The sequence below is a fragment of the Leptonychotes weddellii genome, chromosome 4 (genome assembly GCF_054177405.1).
Source record: "Leptonychotes weddellii isolate Sample4059 chromosome 4, ASM5417740v2, whole genome shotgun sequence".
In the NCBI taxonomy this organism is placed as follows: Eukaryota; Metazoa; Chordata; class Mammalia; order Carnivora; family Phocidae; genus Leptonychotes; species Leptonychotes weddellii.
Genome location: NC_138372.1, coordinates 156653346 through 156673709, shown reverse-complemented (window position 1 = coordinate 156673709; position 20364 = coordinate 156653346). Strand labels below are relative to the sequence as shown.

Below are 20364 nucleotides of genomic sequence, written 5' to 3'. Positions count from 1 at the left end.
AAATTCAGGAGTAATCAGAGACAACCAAGCTGAAATAAAAATGAGATACCACTTTATACACAGCAGAATGACAAAAACCAAACCAAACCAAAACAAACGCTCAGAAAGGTGGATAATAGCAGGTGGTATTGAGAAAGAAGCAAATGGTACTCCAGACGCAGTAATGGTAGGAACGTAAACTGGTGTAGACTGGTGTAAACCAGCACAGCTCTCTAGAGTGCCCTCTGGTAGTAGTACTCAGTGGAATTACATGTGCACATCCTCCGGGAACCAGTAATCTCACTCCTGGGTGTATATTCCAAAGAAAATCCCACACAGGATCCTCCCGTGGGCAGCGCTCACAAGGATATTCATAACAGCATCATTTGTGGAAGTGGAGAGTTGGAGGCAGCCTAGGGGTCCAATATGAGGGGAAAGGAAAAGCAAAGTGGGGTGGATCAGTAGGTAGTGGTAACAAACTAATGTACACACAGCAATATGGATAGATCTTAAAGCATTGCCTTGAGCACAAGAGTAGGAAACCAAATGAAGATTGCAGCATCGTGTTATATATGTCATTTAAATTGACTGAAATTTTACAAAGAGGGGCAGTGTGGGGCCTGCAGTGGGAGGGGGCGGGAGTGGGGATGGGGCATAAGGTACAGGAGGGCAGTGGGTATGAGACAGAAGCCTTGACCAGACCAGTGATGACTACACAGCACGAGCAGAGAAGTGCAGTTAACTCCACTCTGCACCTGAGATCCAAAAGGGAACAAATCAAAGTAACATCAAGCAAAGAAAAATGTCAGGGAGTGGAGGCGGAAGGGAGCTGGACTCATATTCGTGGAAGCCTTCTTAGAGGAGCTGACCCTGATGTCAGTCTTAGAGTCAGAACCTGGCAGCTAAAGAAGCTGAGGGGACTGCAGGAGCAAATTCTTCAGAAGGCTCGACTTGACGGTGGGGCTCCCACTTCCTGTGGTGTCCCCTAGCAGGCCTCTGCAGGCGCGACGGCTTTGTAGTCTGAAGCTCCAGAATCTAGAAGGTGCTTCCTACCTTGCTCAGCTTGGGTTCCGTCCACCTGGGAGGTGAGGGCCGGGGACTCCTTGGATTTACACAAAAACTGCTTCAAGCAGTTGATGGTGTAGGTGCCCACCAGGGTGCTCCTCCCAAAAGCTCGCCAGTCCACCACGCAGATGCTCAGGGGCGGGTGCAGAAGCTCGTTCTCAGGCAGCTCCTGGGAAGAGAGGCCAGGGTGAAGTGGGGAGCACTGCCTGGGCTGAGCCCAGCTGCTGGTGCCCTGCTGACCTCTTTAGGGGCAGGATCAAAGCAAGCCAGGCACCCATCCTCCCTCTGTCCCTGCCTTTTTGTTCTGCCCTCCGGGTCACCCCTGCAGCTGGCCAGAAGTCTGGAGCATTGCCTTCCAAGCCAGGGAACAATTATCCATAATATGAGGGATGGCACTGACAAGTCATCCCAGGTGTAAAACGCAAAAATCACAGACTGCCAATTCAACTGAACGCTGAGCCAGACCCAAGATAGAAAACAGATGAAAGTGGACACATCAAAAATGGAACTGAGGGTAAGGGGCCAGTGCCCTCCCTCTCCTGTCTCCCGGGGGCCCCAGGGGCTCAACAACGCCCAGTGTGACAGGTTTGCAAACACCGTGCACATTCTCTAATTCCACTCTCTGCTGATTTAGAAATGTGTCCACTGGAGCTGTGTCACACAAAGCAAACGTTCTTCACAGTTAGTTCCAGATCAGAACACAAATATGTGTGTTGAAATATTGAAATAGAAGCTCAGGTGTCAAAAAACATCACTTTAGAAACGTAAGTTCACATGCAAGCCACTGACATGGTACATAACAAATAATTTTTTAAAAATCTAACCACTAAAATAAGTTTCGTTAAGGAACCTTCTAGGCCAGTGGTCTGCAAACTTTAGCATGCATCAGAATCACTGGAGAGTTTGTTAAGCCAGAGGCGTCTGGGCCCCAACCCCCAGCAGTTTCTGATTCAGCAGAACTGGGGCAGGGCCTGAGAATCTGCATTTCTAACAAGTTCCCAGGGGATGCTGATGCTGATGAATTGGGGGCCACACTTTGGGAACCACTGTCCACCTGCTTGGATTTGCTGAACCTTTAAAAACAAGACAATGCAACAGCAATAACAAAAGTCCATTTTATCCCGGTCTGAGATTCTTGCTTTTTACTCAGACTGTTCTTCCTTGTAGGTAGTGGACACCCAAAACTCTGAAGCATCTCCCCAAGCCAAGCGAATGAAGGAGGGGGTCCCGTCTGTGGAAATGAAGGGAGTGAGCGGGCAGGAGAAGGAGAGGCTGTACCACTTCGAAAACGTCTGCCTGGACGCTGAAGTTCGGGTTGTTCTTGTAGCTCTGGATCACACAGGACTTGACTCCTCGTCCCCCACACTCGATGAGGACCTGAGGGCGATCCACGGAGAGCAGCTGCACCTTCTTCATTTCTCGGACTCCCCAGAAGAGGACCTGACGAGGGGACCAGCAGAGCTGTCACTCAGAGACCCCGGGAGGAGCCGGCATGCAGGTGTGCGTGTGGGAAGTTAGGTGTGCTGCCCGGGAACTAAAGTATGTTCTTCTGGGACAGGACCGAGCAGCTCCCTGAGAGCCCCGTTCTGGCAGCTATGGCTCGTTTCCACCCCGCAATTCCCTCAGACGACACAGGCAGGTATGACAATGCACCACTGCCCTTAGCCCCAAAGAACAAGTCAGTCCTCCCCTGCACCATACCTCCACTCGGTATTTACTCAGCACTGGCCGAATGTTGGCGGGAACTGGGTAGATCTGGGCAACATCCGGTGAGTCAATGGGAGGGAGCCCTCGTAGCCCAGATGAAGGGACCTACCACACAGAACAAGTGCTGGTTAGAAGGTGGGGGAGAGATGAGGAAGACCAGCACCGCCAAGCAACCACCTCATCCATATGACACTCACTTAACAAAACGAATGTTTCCAGCTTAAAGTGGAGCCAAGACAGTGCATTTTACCACACTTAATGATTTATTCATTGACAAATATTTATTCATTGACACCTTCACGAGGGTGACCAACGTTTAGTGAGCGCTTAGAATGTGCCACAAAGTTAATAGGTTAATAAGCTTTTGGTAAGCTCACAATACAGAGGGGAGAAGAAAAGACAAGTGGGTCCTCACAAGCTGATGAGATCACATTGGAATGACAGCAGAGGTGTGGAGAAGGGCTCTAGTCCGGTTCTGAGCTCTGAGACTTAGCTACGCCCTCATTACATACTAGTACAAAAGAGCTTCATATTTATTTATTTTTTTAAAGATTTTATTTATTTATTTGAGATAGAAAAAGCTCGAGTGGGGTGGGGGGCAGGACTGAGGGAGAGGGACAAGCAGACTCCATGCTGAGCACAGAGCCCAATGCAGGGCTCTACCCCAGGACCCTGAGATCATGACCTGAGCTGAAGGCAGACGCTTAACTGACCGAGCCACCCAGGAGCCCCAAGAGATTTGTGTTTAGTCAAATAGAGACTACATCTTCATCAGTGAAACAGAAATGAAGCTTTCTGAAGACAGACCTCCAGAATGAAAAGGTCATCATTTCCTGTGCATTTGAAGATACAGAAACTGCAGGAGGATAATCCCCGTGCTTCACTGAAATCTCACACAAAGAGCTTGGCAAGTCTACAAAGGCCACCCCACACTGCAAGGCTTGGCTCAATGGGTACTTCTTCCAAAAAGCCGTCGCTGATTTGACCCCAGTCACTGTGGTGGTTCTCCTACCCTTCGGTCCTTGGAATGCAGTGTGTTCTCTATGGAAGCTTAGTGCAGAAATTAGTGGCCTGAGCCCAGAAACCAGGCCCCGCTGTGTGACCCTGTATGAGTCCCTTCCCCTCTCTGGGGCCCCAGATAGTGGGCCCGATGACCCTTCAAACCCTTTGAGAGCCAGATGCACTGGGTATGTTTTTCTGACTTGACCAAGAGGAAGCCTCTATTTACTTCATTTCATTCTCTAAGCCCCTTAAGCAGTGCTCCACACCCAGTGGACTCTTGATAAATGTTTATTGGCTGACTGACACATTAGCTCCATATGCTCAAAAAAGCTTAATTGCTCCTCAAAACAGGCAAAGCACAAACATATCACCATTTCTTCTTCACAGACATATTCTAGCTGGCAACGACAGATGCGCTTAAGCTAATTACGAGACAGCTCAGACAAAGAAGACAGCAGACACCGTGGACGCCAAAGAGGCTGGAGGCAGTGAAGCTGCAGAACCAGACGAGATAAAGGCGCTGGAAGCTGTGAGGACGCATGCCCAGTACCGCCCGGCCTGCGCGACTGAGCCTGCAAGACCTCGCCTCCCTGAGAAAGTTGACTGCTTCTCTAGCTCTGGAGGGAAAGCCACAGAACAGCTGTGGTGGTGGCATAGTCTGGTGCCCCTGGCTGGGCTTTGATAAAAGTACCACATGTTTCCTCATTCCGGGGCCGCCAGGAAATGTTCTGAAGAAGCTTTGTCCCACAGTGCCTGACAGATGCCCTTGAACTCAACACCAACCCTGACGGGCTCTGCATCATGGTGTAGACTGTGTGGCTGCTGGGACTCCCAGCCACGGGTAGACATTTTCACAGGGAAACGGGTTGGCTACTGGCTTACGAATCTGCGTGGTGTGTAGTTACTCGGCACATGGGGCCAGAGGAAGATAAAGAACGGTTATGAATGCAAGAGGGTAAACATCAGAGGTGGGTTGAATAGGTTGGTCCAAAAGCCAATTGCTCTAATAGCCCAGTGGAGACAATATATCGGGACGTCAAAGGAGATCCAGATGCAGGGCCAGGACAAGGACCTAGGGTGCAGAATTTAGACAGGTGCCACTCTCGGGGTCATGCATGACCTTAATCCCAGTCCTGCTCATCTGACAGTCGCTGCTGCTCAGAAGCCCTTCTGCGTCCTCTGTGTCCCTCAGCCCATCATTTACATTTGCGATACCCCTCTTCTTTGGTGCCATGGGTAGCATGGCCCAGGGCGCCAGCGCTTGCTAGCTGTGCAAACTTGGAAAAGTTGCTCAGTGTTTCTGGTCTCGGTTCTGTCATTTGCAAAGGGAAGATAATGATATCTAATTCATGGGTTGCTGTGAAGAATGGCTGACACAGCATGCAAGGTGCCTGGCACATTTTCCGGCACATGTAAATTCCCTAGGAGTAAGGGTCTACTGGAGACAGCAAAGGTGGAAGCTTCATGCCATCTTGGACTCAGGTGAGCTAGGATTGCTAGTGCCCCAAACTACCTCAGAAGCAAATGTAAATCCTCTCGCAAGGAAAACATTATCACCCTACGCTCAGATTTTGTCTACGTATTTTTGTGAATGAGTGAGACATGTTTGAAGATATTGTATTGAGAGTCTACTATGTGTGTCTGTTATTGTTGGCTTCCATGTGTGACGTGGAGATGAATCTCACACCCCGCTTCCAACCCATCAGCTAATCCCGTGGACTCTACCAGAATCCTTTTTCATGGCTACACTCTTGATCCAAGTCTCCAGTTCTCCAATCTGGATTACCTGAAGAGCCTCCCAGTTGGCCTCCTTGTTTCCCCCTGGGCCCCTTCAGCATATACCCAATCTAGCATCCATAGTTTTCAACATAAACCAGACAAATTTAACAAAATTCAACAAAATCCTCTCTTGGCTTCTCATCTTTTATAGAATAAAAGCCAAACTCCTCACAGTGCTCCACATGATCTTTTCCCTCTGACTTGATCTACACCCTGCTCCAGAAGCACTGGTGTCCTTGCTTGTCCTTGAACATGCCAGGCACACTTAGGCTTCACAGTCTGGCATTTGCTGCTCCTGCTGCATCGAATGCTCTTTGCCCAGATACCAGCATGGCCGACTCACTTCTCCCCTTCAGGTCTTGACTTACATACCGCTTTCTCAGTGAGGCCTCCCTGGGTGCCAAAATGTCGAACTGCCCCCTCCCCCACATACCCATGTCCACTCCACATCTCCCAGTGCATTACCTTTTCTTCTTAGCATGTGTCACACTGCTGTTACATTATAATTTACATAGTATTGCTCTATTATCTTCCCTTCACTAGAATATAAGTCTCAGGAGGGCAGGGAGTTTTGCCTGTTTTATTCACTGATGAATTCTTTTTATTTTTATTTTTATTTGTTTATGATTTTATTTATTTATTTGAGAGAGAGAAAGGGCACGAGTGGGTGGGAGGGGTCGAGGGAGAGGGAGAAGCAGGCTCCCCACTGAGTAGGGAGCCCAACTTGGGACTCGATCCCAGGACCCCGGGATCATGACTGAGCTGGAGGCAGATGTTTAACTGACTGAGCCACCCAGGCACCCCTCACTGATGAATTCTTAAGAACATGCCTGACACACAGTGGACACTCAATAATATTTGTTTGACTGCATGAATGAGTGAAATAGTCCTGCCTTCAAAAAACTTACAAATTAATGGACACAAGCCTGTAAACAATTTACCTTACTGTAGCCAGAGTTAAAAAGAAAAAGAGGCAATGTGCTATAGGATGGAAGAAGAGAAAACATTTAATTTGACCAAGGTGAGGGTGGGGAGAGCTTCCTGGAGGAGGCATCTCTTGTTTTGAACTTTGATGACCATTATCATAAACAGGTGGTTTAGGTTAATGTTGGGGTGGGTGGAGTGGGGAAGACATTTCAGAATGGGCTAACAGCATGACTAAAAGCAGAGGAGCGCATCTGTGTGGTGAGGTCAGGGAACCTGGAGTAGCCTGACATAAAGAGGCCAGAGTGTGTATAAAGTAATATGAGGAAATATGAGGCTGAAGAAGAAGTTTGAAGATAAGTTTTAGGAGAGCTTGAGTGCTAAGCTGTGGAAATCTGACATTCTCTATGGGCCAGGCTTTCTTTTCATGAGATATGAAAATCACGCCAAAAAAAAAAAAAAATTGTCACAGTCACAACATTTGGGAAATTTTGGATCCTCTCAGAGTGTTGACCATGGTAATGGGCATTCCAAGTCCCCAGGAGGGATATAATTTGAAACATTTCCCAAAATTTCTCTTCAGTGTAACTAGAGGGACTGTATTTGGTGTTCCACAAAATAGACTTTGAGAAATGTTTCTGGAGGTAAGAAGTGGGGAGCCATTGATGATTTCTGAAGAAGAGAGTGGAATGAACCAACTTGTCTTCTGGAAGGAATGTGGAGGATGACATAAACAAGAAGAGTAAGAAGCTAGAAGACCAGGAAACAGGCCAATGCAAGGATCCTGAAGAGATATATGGCAGCAGGAAGATGGAAACCATTCGAAGACAGGCTTGGCCTGGCTAAGGGTGCAGACACAGAGAGAAGAATTAAATCTGAGTCTGAGTTTTCAAGGCAGAGAACAGTGGAGAACAGTGGGGCCATGTGCCAGGACTGGGCGGACAGGGGGTCGGGGAGGGAAGTGGAGACAATGCATTCAGTCTGGACACGGAAGAGCCGAGTTACCAAATCCTTCTTCTGAGACACGGAAGCATTTCAGTAATGGAGGTGGAGAGGCTGAAGCAAACCACCCACAGATGAAAACTGAGAGCGAGCAGCTGGTGACAAATGAAGGCATTTTCCAGCTCTTGTCTTCTCAGCACGTACAAGATCCACATACTAAGTCTGTCATGCTGATGATCAAATTACTTTTTGAACAAGCAATCAAATGAGAAGTCCTAATGAAACCCTAATGAATTATATCTCCTAGGCTGCTCACCTCTGACAATTAACGCAGCTGGGGGGAAGCAGCAGGATCTCTGGGTACCCTCAGCAGTAGAGGGAGGGAAAGGGGGGAGGGGGCCCCTCAGCATGGAGGGACAGGGGAGGGGGTGCCTTCAGCAGTGGAGGGAGGGCGTGAGTGGGGACCCTCAGTGTGGAGGGAGAGAGGGAGGGAGAGGAGAGGGGGGCCCTCAGCATTAAGGGAGGTGGAGAGGGGTACTCTCAGCTTGAAGGGATGGAGGGGGGACCCTTAGCTTGAAGGGAGGTGGTTGGGGTCCCTCAGCATGGAGGGAGAGAGAGAGGGAGGGAGGGAGTGCCCTCAGCATGAAGGGAGGTGGGAGGAGGTACCCTCAGCAGTGGAGGGGGTGGTGAGGGGGGACCCTTAGTGTGGAGGAAAGAGGGAGGGAGAGGGGAGCAGAGCCCCTCAGCATGAAGGGAGGTGGGGAGGGGTATTCTCGGCTTGAAGGGAGGGAGGACCCTTCATACTGAGGGTACCTGAGGGAAGGGATGGGGGAGGGGGACCCTCAGAGTGGAGAGAGAGAGGGAGGGAGAGGGAGGGGGACCCTCCGCATGGAGGGGGAAGAGGGTGCCCTCAGCTATGGAGGGAGGGGGTGAGGGGAGACCCTCAGTGTGGAGGAAGAGAGGAAGGGATGGGGAGGGGGGGACCCTCAGCATGGAGGGAGGGAAGACAAGGAACCCTGAGAGCCATCCCTTGGTAAGCCTGTAGGGACCAGTCACCCAGCCCCTCACTGAGGGACTAGGGGACTCAGGCTCAGAGCAGGGCAGGCAGCTTCCTGTGGTTAAAGAACAGCTGACTGAATCCCAGTCAGTTAACCCTGAGCCTCAGCTTCCTGACATGTGAAACGGGAGCCTTGCACTAGATCTGGTTTTCCAGCCGTTCCTCTACCACATATATCGCCCTGTACTATTATCCAGTGAACATTTTCATTAGGTAATGCTTTGTTTTTAAAAAGGGAACTTTATGCTGTTAAGCAAAAAAGTAACACTTGCATAAAGGAAAAGCGACTTTAAAAAGAAGACCAGTGAAAACAAAACAGGTTATGGGAATATGGAATGTGAAGCATTTCTTAAACTTTCTTTTCACTATCTTTGAACTGATGTTCCAAGAAGAACACTTTGGGAAATGTTCCTACTGGCAACATTGATCTTTTTTAAAGGCGCTCTCAGCTGTTCCCTGCCCCATTACACTTTCCAGCCTCTCAGCCATCAGGGGAATCGATCAGTATAGTTGGATTCTAGGCCCTGACCTGCCATGTTAAGCAAGTCATTACCTCTCTATTACCCACTCAATTTCTTCACCTGAAATAAATACGCGGGACTAGACATTTTGCTTCAATATTCTGTGGCATACTACCACTACTAATAAAATAGGTGGTATTTGTTGAGTGTTATTCCATGCCAGGCACTTTCAGTAGACTGATCATCATCCCCATTTTGCAGGTGAAACAGAAATTAAGTAGCTTACCCAAGGTCACATACTACTAAGTGGTGGAAATGAGATCCATACCCTTGGGATCCGACTCTGTCACCTTCCCTCTCCCTTGTCTCTATGTTTTAGGAGTGCTTGCCTTTTAGTTTCTCTATTAGGTGAATTTTTTAAAAATAGGATTTCTGAAAAACAGGGTTACCTAGAGAGGAATTGGTGTGACCCAAATGTAAAGTGCCGCCTGCCTCAGTGAATGCAGTGGTCTCTTCTGCTCACTTCTTTTCCAGGTCTTTTCCATGTCCCATTTGGTTTTCCACTGACCAGTCAGACCTGAGAGTCTCAGCTTCCCTCCCCAGTATCCTGCCTCTGCTTCCTGGAAAAGTCTTCTGAGACACACGTTCAGAAATTCCCCTATTTTTTTTTTAAAGATTTTATTTACTTATTTAACAGAGAGAGACACAGCGAGAGAGGGAACACAAGCAGGGGGAGTGGGAGAGGGAGAAGCAGGCTTCCCGCCGAGCAGGGAGCCCGATGCGGGGCTCGATCCCAGGACCCTGGGATCATGACCTGAGCCGAAGGCAGACGCTTAACGACTGAGCCACCCAGGCGCCCCTGAAATTCCCCTATGTTTTAATAGGACTGATTAAGATGGGGGCAACTGTCTTCGGGGCAACTATGTGATGCAGTGTAAGAAGCAAAAGGCTTTAAAGGTCTCAGTTCAGCTCTTAGCTGCATGATGAGGTAGGTCAGTCAATTGCACCAAGCCTCAGTTTATGATCTGGAAAATGGGAATCATAATACCTCAACAGGGTTGAGGGAGGTCTACGTGATGAAAGTTATGTGAGGCAGCAAACATCACGTGTGGTCAGTGCCCACCAGTTTGCTCCCTTCTTCCCCCGTATCCTCTCATGGTCCACGTGAGCTCCAGGACGTGCACACAGGGCTGCGCAAGCGTTGCTGGCCAAACCCATGAGGCTTTCACCCTGGGACTCTGACCTCCAGCACGGGGGCTCTAGAAATAGCCTATGTTACCTGAACTGTTAAGTGGCGGTTCCCAGATCCCAAGAAGGGGACACCTCCAGACCCAGGGCAGCAGGGAGCGACCAAGCACAGCTTTATGGAGTGTACTTCCAGCGAGGGCCTGTCTCTGGCCAGGAAGATGAGGTGGATTCGAGTGCAGATGACACTTCCAGCTCGCTTACCTGCAGCAGTTCAAATACAGCGAGGAGGTCCCCTCCGGAGAGGCTCCCACAAAAGATGGGGTGATAACACAGCCCGGGCGGCTCATAGTCCTGGTCAGCTAGCTTCACAACAGGAGCAGCCACGGTGGCACCCAAATATTCTGGCTTCCCCTAAGGCAGAAAAGAAAGGCATTTGTCCCCCGTCAATACCTACCTGGATCTGACCTGCGTCGGTGCACCTTTAAAACTGTCAGCCTCAGTGTGTCCCTCTTGCTACTAACTCATTCTCTTCTTCTGCCAAGCGTCTTTCATCCCTGACCAAGGCTGGGGGCAGTGGGGAGCGTGCAGGGGAATCCATTTGGGGTCCCAGGGAAAACTTCTGGGCCCAAGGCTCTTAGGGGTTATCTCTTCCCGACGTATAGAGCTCAGTGGAATTAAGTTAAAATAATCACCTAGGGTAGGCTTAGAAGGGGAAAAGAAGAAATAAGGTGGCACCAAACCTTCCAAAATCTCTGCAGGACAGGACACCACTGTGGTCATGGAATGCAAAAGCTTTGGAGTTCAGGTAAACCAGTGTCCCTGCTCCCAAATCTGCTACATTCTAGCTCTATGGCCTTGGCCCATTTACTCAACTTTTTTGAGCCTCATGTCTTAAAAGGGATTAAAAATAATACCTGTTGGGGTGGGAGGATGTGTTAGCCTGGTGATGAGTATTAAAGAGGGCACGTCTTGAATGGAGCACTGGGTGTTATACGCAAACGGTGAATCATGGAGCACTACATCAAAAACTAATGATGTCATGTATGGGGATTAACACAACATAATAAAAAAAAAGAAAAAAGAACACCTGTTAATGGGGCCATGGGGAATGACTTAGTGATGTATGTGCTTTGCACAGTGACTGGTATACAATGAGCGCTCAATACATGGTAATATGATGATATGATGATGATGATGATGATCAGTATATTCAAGGGATAGAGCAGTTCTGCCCCAATTTTCTTGGTAATAAAAGAGGCCATTAGGGGCGCCTGGGTGGCTCAGTCGTTAAGCGTCTGCCTTCGGCTCGGGTCATGATCCCGGGGTCCTGGGATCGAGCCCCGCATCGGGCTCCCTGCTCGGCGGGAAGCCTGCTTCTCCCTCTCCCACTCCCCCTGCTTGTGTTCCCGCTCTCACTGTCTCTCTCTGTCAGATAAATAAATAAACTCTTTAAAAAAAAAAAAAGAGGCCACGAAAATATTTTTGTATGTATGTTTGCCTATGGGCCTCAAATTTCCTTAAGAACTATGAGATCGCGCCGTCTCCTGCTTCTCGCCACACCTGCTCCCCGGAGTGTGGGTCTGCCTTCCCCCAGGAGCAGCATGGGGCTGGAGCATGGGGCTGCCTCGCTCTTCATCTCAGGAATGGCTGCATTGCCTGCCTTACTCACTGCTGTGTCCCCCAGCCCAGGGCAGGCACTCATTACATTTTATTGAGTGAAAGCTGTTGGATTAATGACTTCCAAGGTACAAGGACGGCGCTGGCAGTCAGTGCCCGGCTTCTGCCAGGTTTTCGCAGCCCCTCTGCTTCATTGCCTTGGGACTCAAACCAGCACTCGTGCTCCTGGCTGTAGAAAGAACCTCGGTTGAGGTGGAAATGGGGTTTCGTTTCAACGAATGATTATTTGATGATTTTATAATTATTTTAGATGATTAGTTTGACTTTAAAACAAACAAAGCTGGTGGGGTCAGAACTGTCCTTTGCGGGATGGATGTGACGCTGGACATGACGCAAGTGGTCTGCTGTCTATGTCGTCCATGATCCAAGCTGGGAATAATTAAGTAAAATTGCCCTGGGCACAAAAGAGTATAAACTTAAACCTGAGCTAATTTGCCAAATATAAACTCATTGCTTAGAGAGGCAGCAGGCCCTAATGCGGGTACAAGCCACTGGGTAATGAGAGAAAGTCCTAGACTGGAGCCACATTCTGGCAGAGTCAGAATGTAATCATCCAATCACCAGCCCGGGGCGGCGGGCCCGACATAGCTGCAGCCCCCCGAATGTAAACAGAACCTTCTGCATGTCTACATGTATCTCTCCAGGAAGAAAATACAAAGTTTTCATATATTTTTTTCTCTCCTACGTTTCCCTTTGATTGTTTTTCTGTGAAGGATCTGGCTTGGGTGGGGCCCAGGAGGGCAGGCCTCGAACGGGGATCTGGGAGGGGTCTGAAAGCAAAGGGAAATCCACAAAGGGCAGCAGGTTGGTTTAGGAGTTCGCAAAGATGCTTGATCATTGTTACTGGTTTTCAAATACAAAAATACTTAGGATGGGAATCATGTTGTTAGCAACACAATTTAAAAGGCATTTATTGGGCGTCTGGGTGGTTCAGCTGGTTGGGCGACTGCCTTTGGCTCAGGTCATGATCCTGGAGTCCCGGGATCGAGTCCCACATCGGGTTCCCTGCTCAGCGGGGAGTCTGCTTCTCCCTCTCCCCCTCTTGTACTCTCTCTCTCTCTCTCAAATAAATAGATGGAATCTTAAAAAAAAAAAAAAAAGGCATCTATTTTGTGGCTGTCTCTACAGAAAATCTATACAATATGCACAACGGTAGAACTCATATACAATTTACAGAACTCCGATTTACAGCTGGGGCAACAGGGTGCAGAGAGAGAGACATGGAGAAGCAGAATGTGTGTGTGTAAAGGGATATGGCCACACCAGCTACTCCCACATGTGCAAGAAAGGATGGACACAGGACGCTAGGTTCAAGTTCCGGCTCTGCTTCCAGCTACCTGTGACCTTGAACAAGGCATTTGACTTTCCAGGGTCTCTGGTTCCTTCTCCAGGAAGCCAGAGGGCATGCTCTCCAAGGTCCCTGCTCATCAGTAATTCTCCCATCCTAATTTCCTTCTGACCTTGCATCCAGGTCAGAGCTGCCAGCATGCTTGAGGAAGTGGGGAGGCTGTAGGGAGGCTTCTTGGAACAACTATTGTACTTAATATATTTGTGCTTCTTCAACTTCCCAAGGGGGCAGACATCAAAGAAAATAAATCGGCCTTTGACTTTTATCTTAGACTTATTTCGTTTAAAAAAGGAGAAGAAAAATAAAATTAAAAAGGTTTGTCTTAGTAATCAAAAAAAATCCTCCAGTAAGCTTTTGAATCTACTTAATATGGAACACAGACATCTTTGGAGAGGAAAAGTTTTGGTTAACATCAGCAGAAATGGGATGGAGATGAATGTGTTGTTGCAGGGCTTGGGAACAAAACCAAGAGAAAACAAGACCCAGCTATGAGGGCTGAATTGCTGATGGTACCCACCCAGTTCCCTCCAGGCAAGTGAGGTCAGTAAACACCTCCAGTTTTCAAGAGGCCTGGACATTTTAAAAAAGATTTTATTTATTTATTTGAGAGAGAGAGGAAATGCATGAGTGGAGGGAGGGCAGACTGAGAAGCAGACTCCCCACTGAGCGGGGAGCCCTGACCATGTAGGGCTGGATCCAAGGCTCAATCCAAGGACCCTGGGATCATGACCTGAGCCAAAGGCAGACGCTCAACCTACAGAGCCACCCAGGTTCCTGAGGCCTGGACATTTTTACTGAGCAGCAATAGGACATAGCAGAAGGCTGGGTACAACAGCAGGTGACTTCATACAAGGATCCTGTTCCTGAAGAAGCATGTGCAGACCGAAGTTTTGTGACCCGGATCCTATTCTAATTGCAATCTCGTGGGAAATCTAAGTGAAAAGCCCCTTAGTAAAGCAAATGACCATTACCCATTTTCCCATTTCAGATCATTGTTTTCCCAGGTCAGAATGGCTCTGGGCACCTGTCGGGGCCTGAGCAGTCACAGGCTGGTTAGACCAAGTACGTCAGTGGACTTCGGCCCAGTGGGCACCGCCTGGGACACTCACCACGGCGTCGCTGTCATATAGTTCCACCACCACCGAAGGCGGGGACTCCACCAGCTCTTTCTGGTCTCCATGCAGCACCAGGTCATTGAATAACAGCATCTGGTTCCAGGTGGGGGAGAGGGTCTGGGAAATGACCTGGAAGGTGGGGCCAAAAGAAAAGCAAAAGATCATTTGGTAGGGCTGGAAGGGGAGGGATGCCTTCATTCCACAGTTCGTGGTGGAGGGCAGAGAGAACCATCCTCGTCATTCTCGTTCAGTCACTTAACATCCAAGCCACAACATAGACCAATGTACTGCCACCGTGTGCTAGATGCAAGCGGATGCAGATCCCTGGTCCCGGAGAGCTTACAGAAGTTCATGAGTAGGGCCCCTGCAATGATGAACACCGTGTTGGCACCCATAATTTCAACTCAAGCCTCCCGGTCGTGCTGTGCTGGTAACACGAGCTACCCTCGGTTGAGCATTATGTGCCAGTTGTTACACTTCAGATGCGCAGTCTCATTCAAACTTGACAACCACTCTGGGAGGTGGATGGTTATCTGCTCACATTTGACGGATCAGGAAACCAGGGCTCACTTTGTCTGGAGCCGGCAAGTGGCAGAACTGGGATTCACTCCTCTGGCGCCAAAGCCCAGCCTGCTAACCTCATCCACCCTCACCACGTCGATGCTAACATTATCTCCATTTTATGGAAGGGTACTTCGTGGATGAGGAAGATCTAGTGATGCTTCGCTTATGAGCAAATAAAATTTTGTCATTAAATACTCAAAAGTGGGGTTTAACTCTAATATTCCTTTTTTGGAATTCCACTGTTCTGGGGATATTTATTTGACTTGTGTTGAACTAACCAAAGTCTTCAAAATAACCTTCACCGTTTTGCATGGCATCTTTTTTCTGAGATAGCAAAATGTGACATAGGTCATTGGCTGTGTCCATCCTACAGATGGAGAGACCAAAGAACAGAGGACAACAGTCTGCATTACTGCTTTAGAACCATGAGTGTCTCACCTGAAATTGGCTCACAGACCCCCTGCCAGGCCATTCACCTGCTACCCTCAGAAGCCGGTGTGTCGTTGGTCTTTGCCTCTCCTACTCTAGTTTAATTGGATGTTTGGACACCTGCCAGTTTCACCGAGCTGAAGACTGGGGTTGTCTGCAGGACAGGTGGACTCTGTTCCTGGGCAGAAACTGTTCTGTTAATGTGCGAGGCTGGTCCTGGAAAGAGGCCACGGTGTCACATCTCCCTCTCTCCCAGGCTGATGGGTGATGTCACAGGTGGACACAGAACCAAGGCTGCTGGGTCCTGGGGAATTTCCACACCCTCTCTGAGCTATACCTTTACTTCTCACTATGCATGCCAGAGGGGTCCCAGGGGGATCCAGCCTGGATTAACTTCCCAGACTCCAAAGAACAAATCAAACTGGCATCTCAGAGTTCTACATGAGGAGGCAACTCTAGTCAGGACATTAAACCATTGGCACTGTGGTCAGGAGAGAATTTTTTACTGTTCTTCTTTATGGGAGTCGTAAAAATACCATGCATTCCACCATTTCCTTCCCTTCTCACTTTTTGCTTTTAGAGTATTTTAAGCTTCAGACACAGTGATGTTTTTGACATAAATCTCAGAAAAAAATCTTAACTTTTTGGACAAGGGAAGAATGGCTTCAACCAATCCACGAACAGGAGTTACGTCGTTGCAATGAAAAGTTACCCCATGTGGGTGTATGACATCACAAAGAAACATGAGCTTTTGTGTTGCTTTTTTAAAAATAGAAATGTGAACTCTTTCGCAGTATGCACACAAAAATGTGATACCAAAGCTATTTATGATCCTCACAGCATCTTTCCTATAGAAATATTTTGATGGCTTCCTTGGCACTTGTGGTTACCACTTGATAAGATTTCAGAGGCCAGCATTCGTTCACTCAACACATACTTCTTAGCACATTCAATACCCAGTGTGCTAGGCTCAGTATTGGGCACCAACATGGCATCTTGCGCACAGCAGGTGCTCAATCGTAATCTGCGTGAATAAATGAATGGATAGTGGCCTGTCCTCAGAGTTGTTCCCATGAGTATAAGGGCCATGTGGCCACCTTCAAGAGGTACTAAAAGGCTCACCCAAACAAAAATATATTCTCCCACTTCTCCGCCAAGGTGCCCGTGACTAGCTTCTCTCCTTCAGGGCTTCCTTAAGGAGTTAGGCATTATGACTGTGTTTGATGCCATCTGGGAGATTTTGGTAGCACTTAGCTGACATTTTGAAGAAGGAGTGAGGTACTATGGATGGAGCATGGCTTTTGAGTCAGATATCCCTGGAATAGAACCCAAGTTCTATCGACTGCCTCAACTTGGGCAGGTGGTTTAACCCCTGTGAACCATCATTCCCCTGATGTAACTGGGGTTAGTGCTGACCTTGTAGAATTGTGATGGCCATTGTCTGAGATAAAGCGTGTTAAGTGCCTGGCACGCAGTAGGTGCTCAGTAAGTGCTTGTTGCCCACCCAACTCCATCCTGCCAAGCTATTTATGAATGAGTAAGCAGTTACTGAACACCTACCACGTGCCAGTCTTGGTGGACTGGGCACTGGTGTCTAGCAAGAGACCGTCTGAGTCCTCGGGACTCTGACTGCTCGAAATCTCAGGTTCCGCACTGCCCCCCTCTCCGCGATGTCCTCTCCTCTCCTCTAAAGCTCCTCTCCGCCACTTAGTCCCTCTCCCCTACTGTCTTCAAAGCCTTTCTCTTTGGGGTGCTGTCTCCCTTTCCCTTTATCCTTTGACCACTATAAGAATTCTAAGTCCCACATCATCAGTGACCTCTGGAACAACAGGGTTCCCCTTCTGATATCTTTCAGATCATGACATCACTTTAGAGAGGACTGGCTGCAGGACCAGCCCTGCTGAGACTGCTCTCGCTGAGCTCCATAGGGTCAGTTCAGGCATGTGCTACCAGGTGAATGGTGGAGCGTGGATAGGATTGCAGGGGCCCCAGGCTCAGCTTTCCCCATCAAGAAGCGTACAAGAGTGGGGCGTGACACTGAAACAGCAGAGGGAAACCAGAACCTTTGCTTACCAAAACGGAAACCAGAGTGGTTAAGCAAAGTGGGTTTGGAAATGGCCAATGTGGGTATCCATTTTGGCTCTGCCACCTTCTACCTATATGGTCCCTAAGCCTTACCTTCTCATCTGCAGAACGGGGACACTAGTAACATCCACCTTTAGGCTGTAGTGAGATGTAGTAAACAAAGCATATAAAATGCTTAGCATGATGCCTGGCAAAAAAGGAGCTTTTAATAAATGGCAGCTATTATTACTAACAAAAACTAGGTACTTGGTTCAAAACTATGGAGGCAAAGTCCAGGGCTCAACAGGAGCTGTTTTCCCTTTCAAATGATTATCTGATAAATGCCATTTGTTCCTTTGAGATATGAGTCCAAATCAAATGAAGGTAGTAGATAGGGATGCAAAATAGGAAGATAATCACAGCCCAGTGGGCTCACTCAAACCTCTTCCCCATCCAGGGCCCTGAGATCACCAGGGCCTGGAATTTCATGGTTTTGTGGCAGGTGGAGGAAGGCCCCAGGGGTCCACCCTTTGAGAATCATCCTTACTTCTGGTGGGAAGCCTCAATGACAATAATAAGGAGTCACATAGAAACTGTTAGAAGCAAGGCACTGTCCTGGGTGGTTTATCTTCTGGGAAGTGCATACAGGGTCATCATCGTGAGGGCTTTGCTTCAAGAGCTTGGATCTGAACCCAAACAATGTGGCTCCAGCGTCTATACTCTTATTAATCACTGAGCTATGTACTACCTCTCAAAACACAGGGAAGAGAAAGTAGTCGGAAGTCTTCATGCATCATGGGTTTTCATGCTCCTTCACTAAGTGAGGATGCAGTCACCTTCCTTCCAAGGTCTTTCTCGCCTCCCCCCTCAGACGGGACTAACCTCTCTCCCCACGGCTCTTGGAAGACTTTGTCTAGCCCCGCACTATGGGGTTTTCCATGGTGCAGCCCCTGAGCCCAGCATGGGACCTGTCACAGAGCAAGCACTCGGCAGGTGCTGGAGAAATGGACAAGATGATGATTCACATTATGATCCAGGTCTGCGTTTCACAAATCAAACTCGATCTCCCTGGTCACAGGCCTCACTTTGGAGAGACATGTCAGCCCGTGTACTATCAGCCAATGTAGCGGACACCATTCATCAATCACTTTATCCGCTTAACTCTGTGCTTCTTCATAGCAGCCCTATTTTTAGATGACAGATGGAGTTTTAGTGAGTAAACTCGGCCAGAAAGTAGATGAGCTACTCAGGTCTCGTTGGGTCCTCCGTGTTTGTCTTAACTCCCGGAGATGGGTGAATCCCTTGTGAACTCTCTCTCAGAACACTGAATCTTCAGAGAACAGAGTCAATCCTCGGATATTACGATCTAATGGGAAAAGTGTCCTATTGGATGCCCGCTGATTTGAGACCCTTCCTCTTTTCAGCACTCAGTGTCTAGGAAAGCAGGAGAGCCCAGAGGAAACCAGTGTAGACCCACCTGCTTTAATCCTCACAACATCCACTAGGAAGTAGTATTTTCCAGAGCTCTGGAAGGGAAGCCCTTCCCCCAACTTGTAAGTAGAAAGCATTGGTGCAAAGTCTAGGGCTTCCTGACCACAAAGCTGGAAAACGTTCCTCCCCACTGACACCCCTCACAAAGGTTAGATCATGAGCCTCACACAGCCATGCCTGTGTGCTGTTTTCTCGTGTGTTTGTTCCCCACCCAAGTTGGCCTTGTGCCCAGCGCTTTGGCAGTCACTCCAGATGTGCCAGATTTCACTTCTCCTCCTCATCCCTCTTTCCTCACACCCCTCCTTCACCTTGGGGACTTGCTCTCTTGGCTGCGGGACCATGGGTCACCTTGGAACAAGAGAGCTGCCCCGTGTCAATCTTTCCTTGCACACGTGCTTTGAAGTCTGAACACCTGCATCTCCAGAGACACGGGTATTTGCAACAAGCCCCTGTTTTTTCCTGTGCTGGGTTCTGCTGCACATCAGTCATGGGCTGCAGGAAGAAGGCAGGCGGGCTTCCCTGGTTACCTTTGTGGTCTGGCAGTGAGAAAGGAACGTGACCTTGGCAAAGGGGTCTGAGAGTCCACTGCTATCGGCTGCAATGAGGCCCCGGGCTTGGTACATGTGTGCTCTCAGCTGAAAGACATGCCGGGCTGTGGACAAAGAGTGGAAAGGGACAGGCATCAGTGGGCTTTTCCCAGCAGGGAGTGGCAAGAGGTGTCTGTGTGTCTTGTGCATCTGTGGCTGTCTGGAGGCAAAGACGAGGAGAATCGCCAGCCTCTGAGACTGAAGGGGAAGCAGTTAAGAAGATGGGGGGATACTTTGGAGCCATGCATTCTCCTTGGCACCCTTACCACACCGTGGGTTTTAATCTTCATAACAACCCTGTGATTATAGATATAATTATCCCATATATGTATGAGGCAAATGGCTACAGAAGTCTCCCAAGTTTGTAGAGCTATCAAATGCCAGAGCCTGGATTTTTACTCCTGTCAGATTCCCAACTCACCTTCTCTTTCCAAAATACCACATTTTATGTTTTTGTAATTTTCCTTGTTTCCACTGGCACATACACTCACATGCGTGTGTGTGTGTGTGTGTGTGTGTGTGTGTAAGAAAGGGGCTGCCCCACTAATAGCTTTTGCTTCGGTAAGCTCTTGAGTCAGCCACTCAGCCATTCTTCCATTCAGCCAGCCAGTGTCACCTTGAGTGCCTACCATGTACCAGGTAGTCTGGTCTAAGGATTCTGAAGTGGCTAGGACAGCCTCTGCCCTTTGGGAACTCCAGGGAGGGGGCAGAAGATAAGACAAGCACCTGCACCCCAGTGACAGGAGGCCAGGGACCAGCAGCCTGTGAGAAATACAGGCAGAGGACATGGACGTGAAAGGCAGGGGGGAGCACATCTGTTGACAGGACGGGAGCAGAGAGAGGGCTGCGGGTGAGGGCAAACCAGGGTTCAGTGGGGGGGGAGATCCCAAGTAAGAGGTGACTTACATATTCCTGGGCTCGTGGGACTTTGTAAGGCCCCTCTTATTTTTTATGTCCGCTTGCTCCTCTTTATCCCTTTCCCCAT

General features: G+C 48.8%; 1 protein-coding gene across 1 annotated transcript in view; it reads right to left on the bottom strand.

Moving 5' to 3' along the window:
* The window catches only part of FER1L6 (fer-1 like family member 6), a 144035-nt gene that overhangs the window by 41173 nt on the left and 82498 nt on the right, over nt 1–20364 (bottom strand). The window contains exons 20-25 of the mRNA XM_081816510.1: nt 19320–19444; nt 14239–14373; nt 10366–10515; nt 2746–2856; nt 2323–2484; nt 1033–1213 (exon numbers count right to left, since the gene is read on the bottom strand). Coding sequence (XP_081672636.1) covers nt 1033–1213; nt 2323–2484; nt 2746–2856; nt 10366–10515; nt 14239–14373; nt 19320–19444 — 864 coding nt within the window. The remainder of the gene's footprint in view (nt 1–1032; nt 1214–2322; nt 2485–2745; nt 2857–10365; nt 10516–14238; nt 14374–19319; nt 19445–20364) is intronic.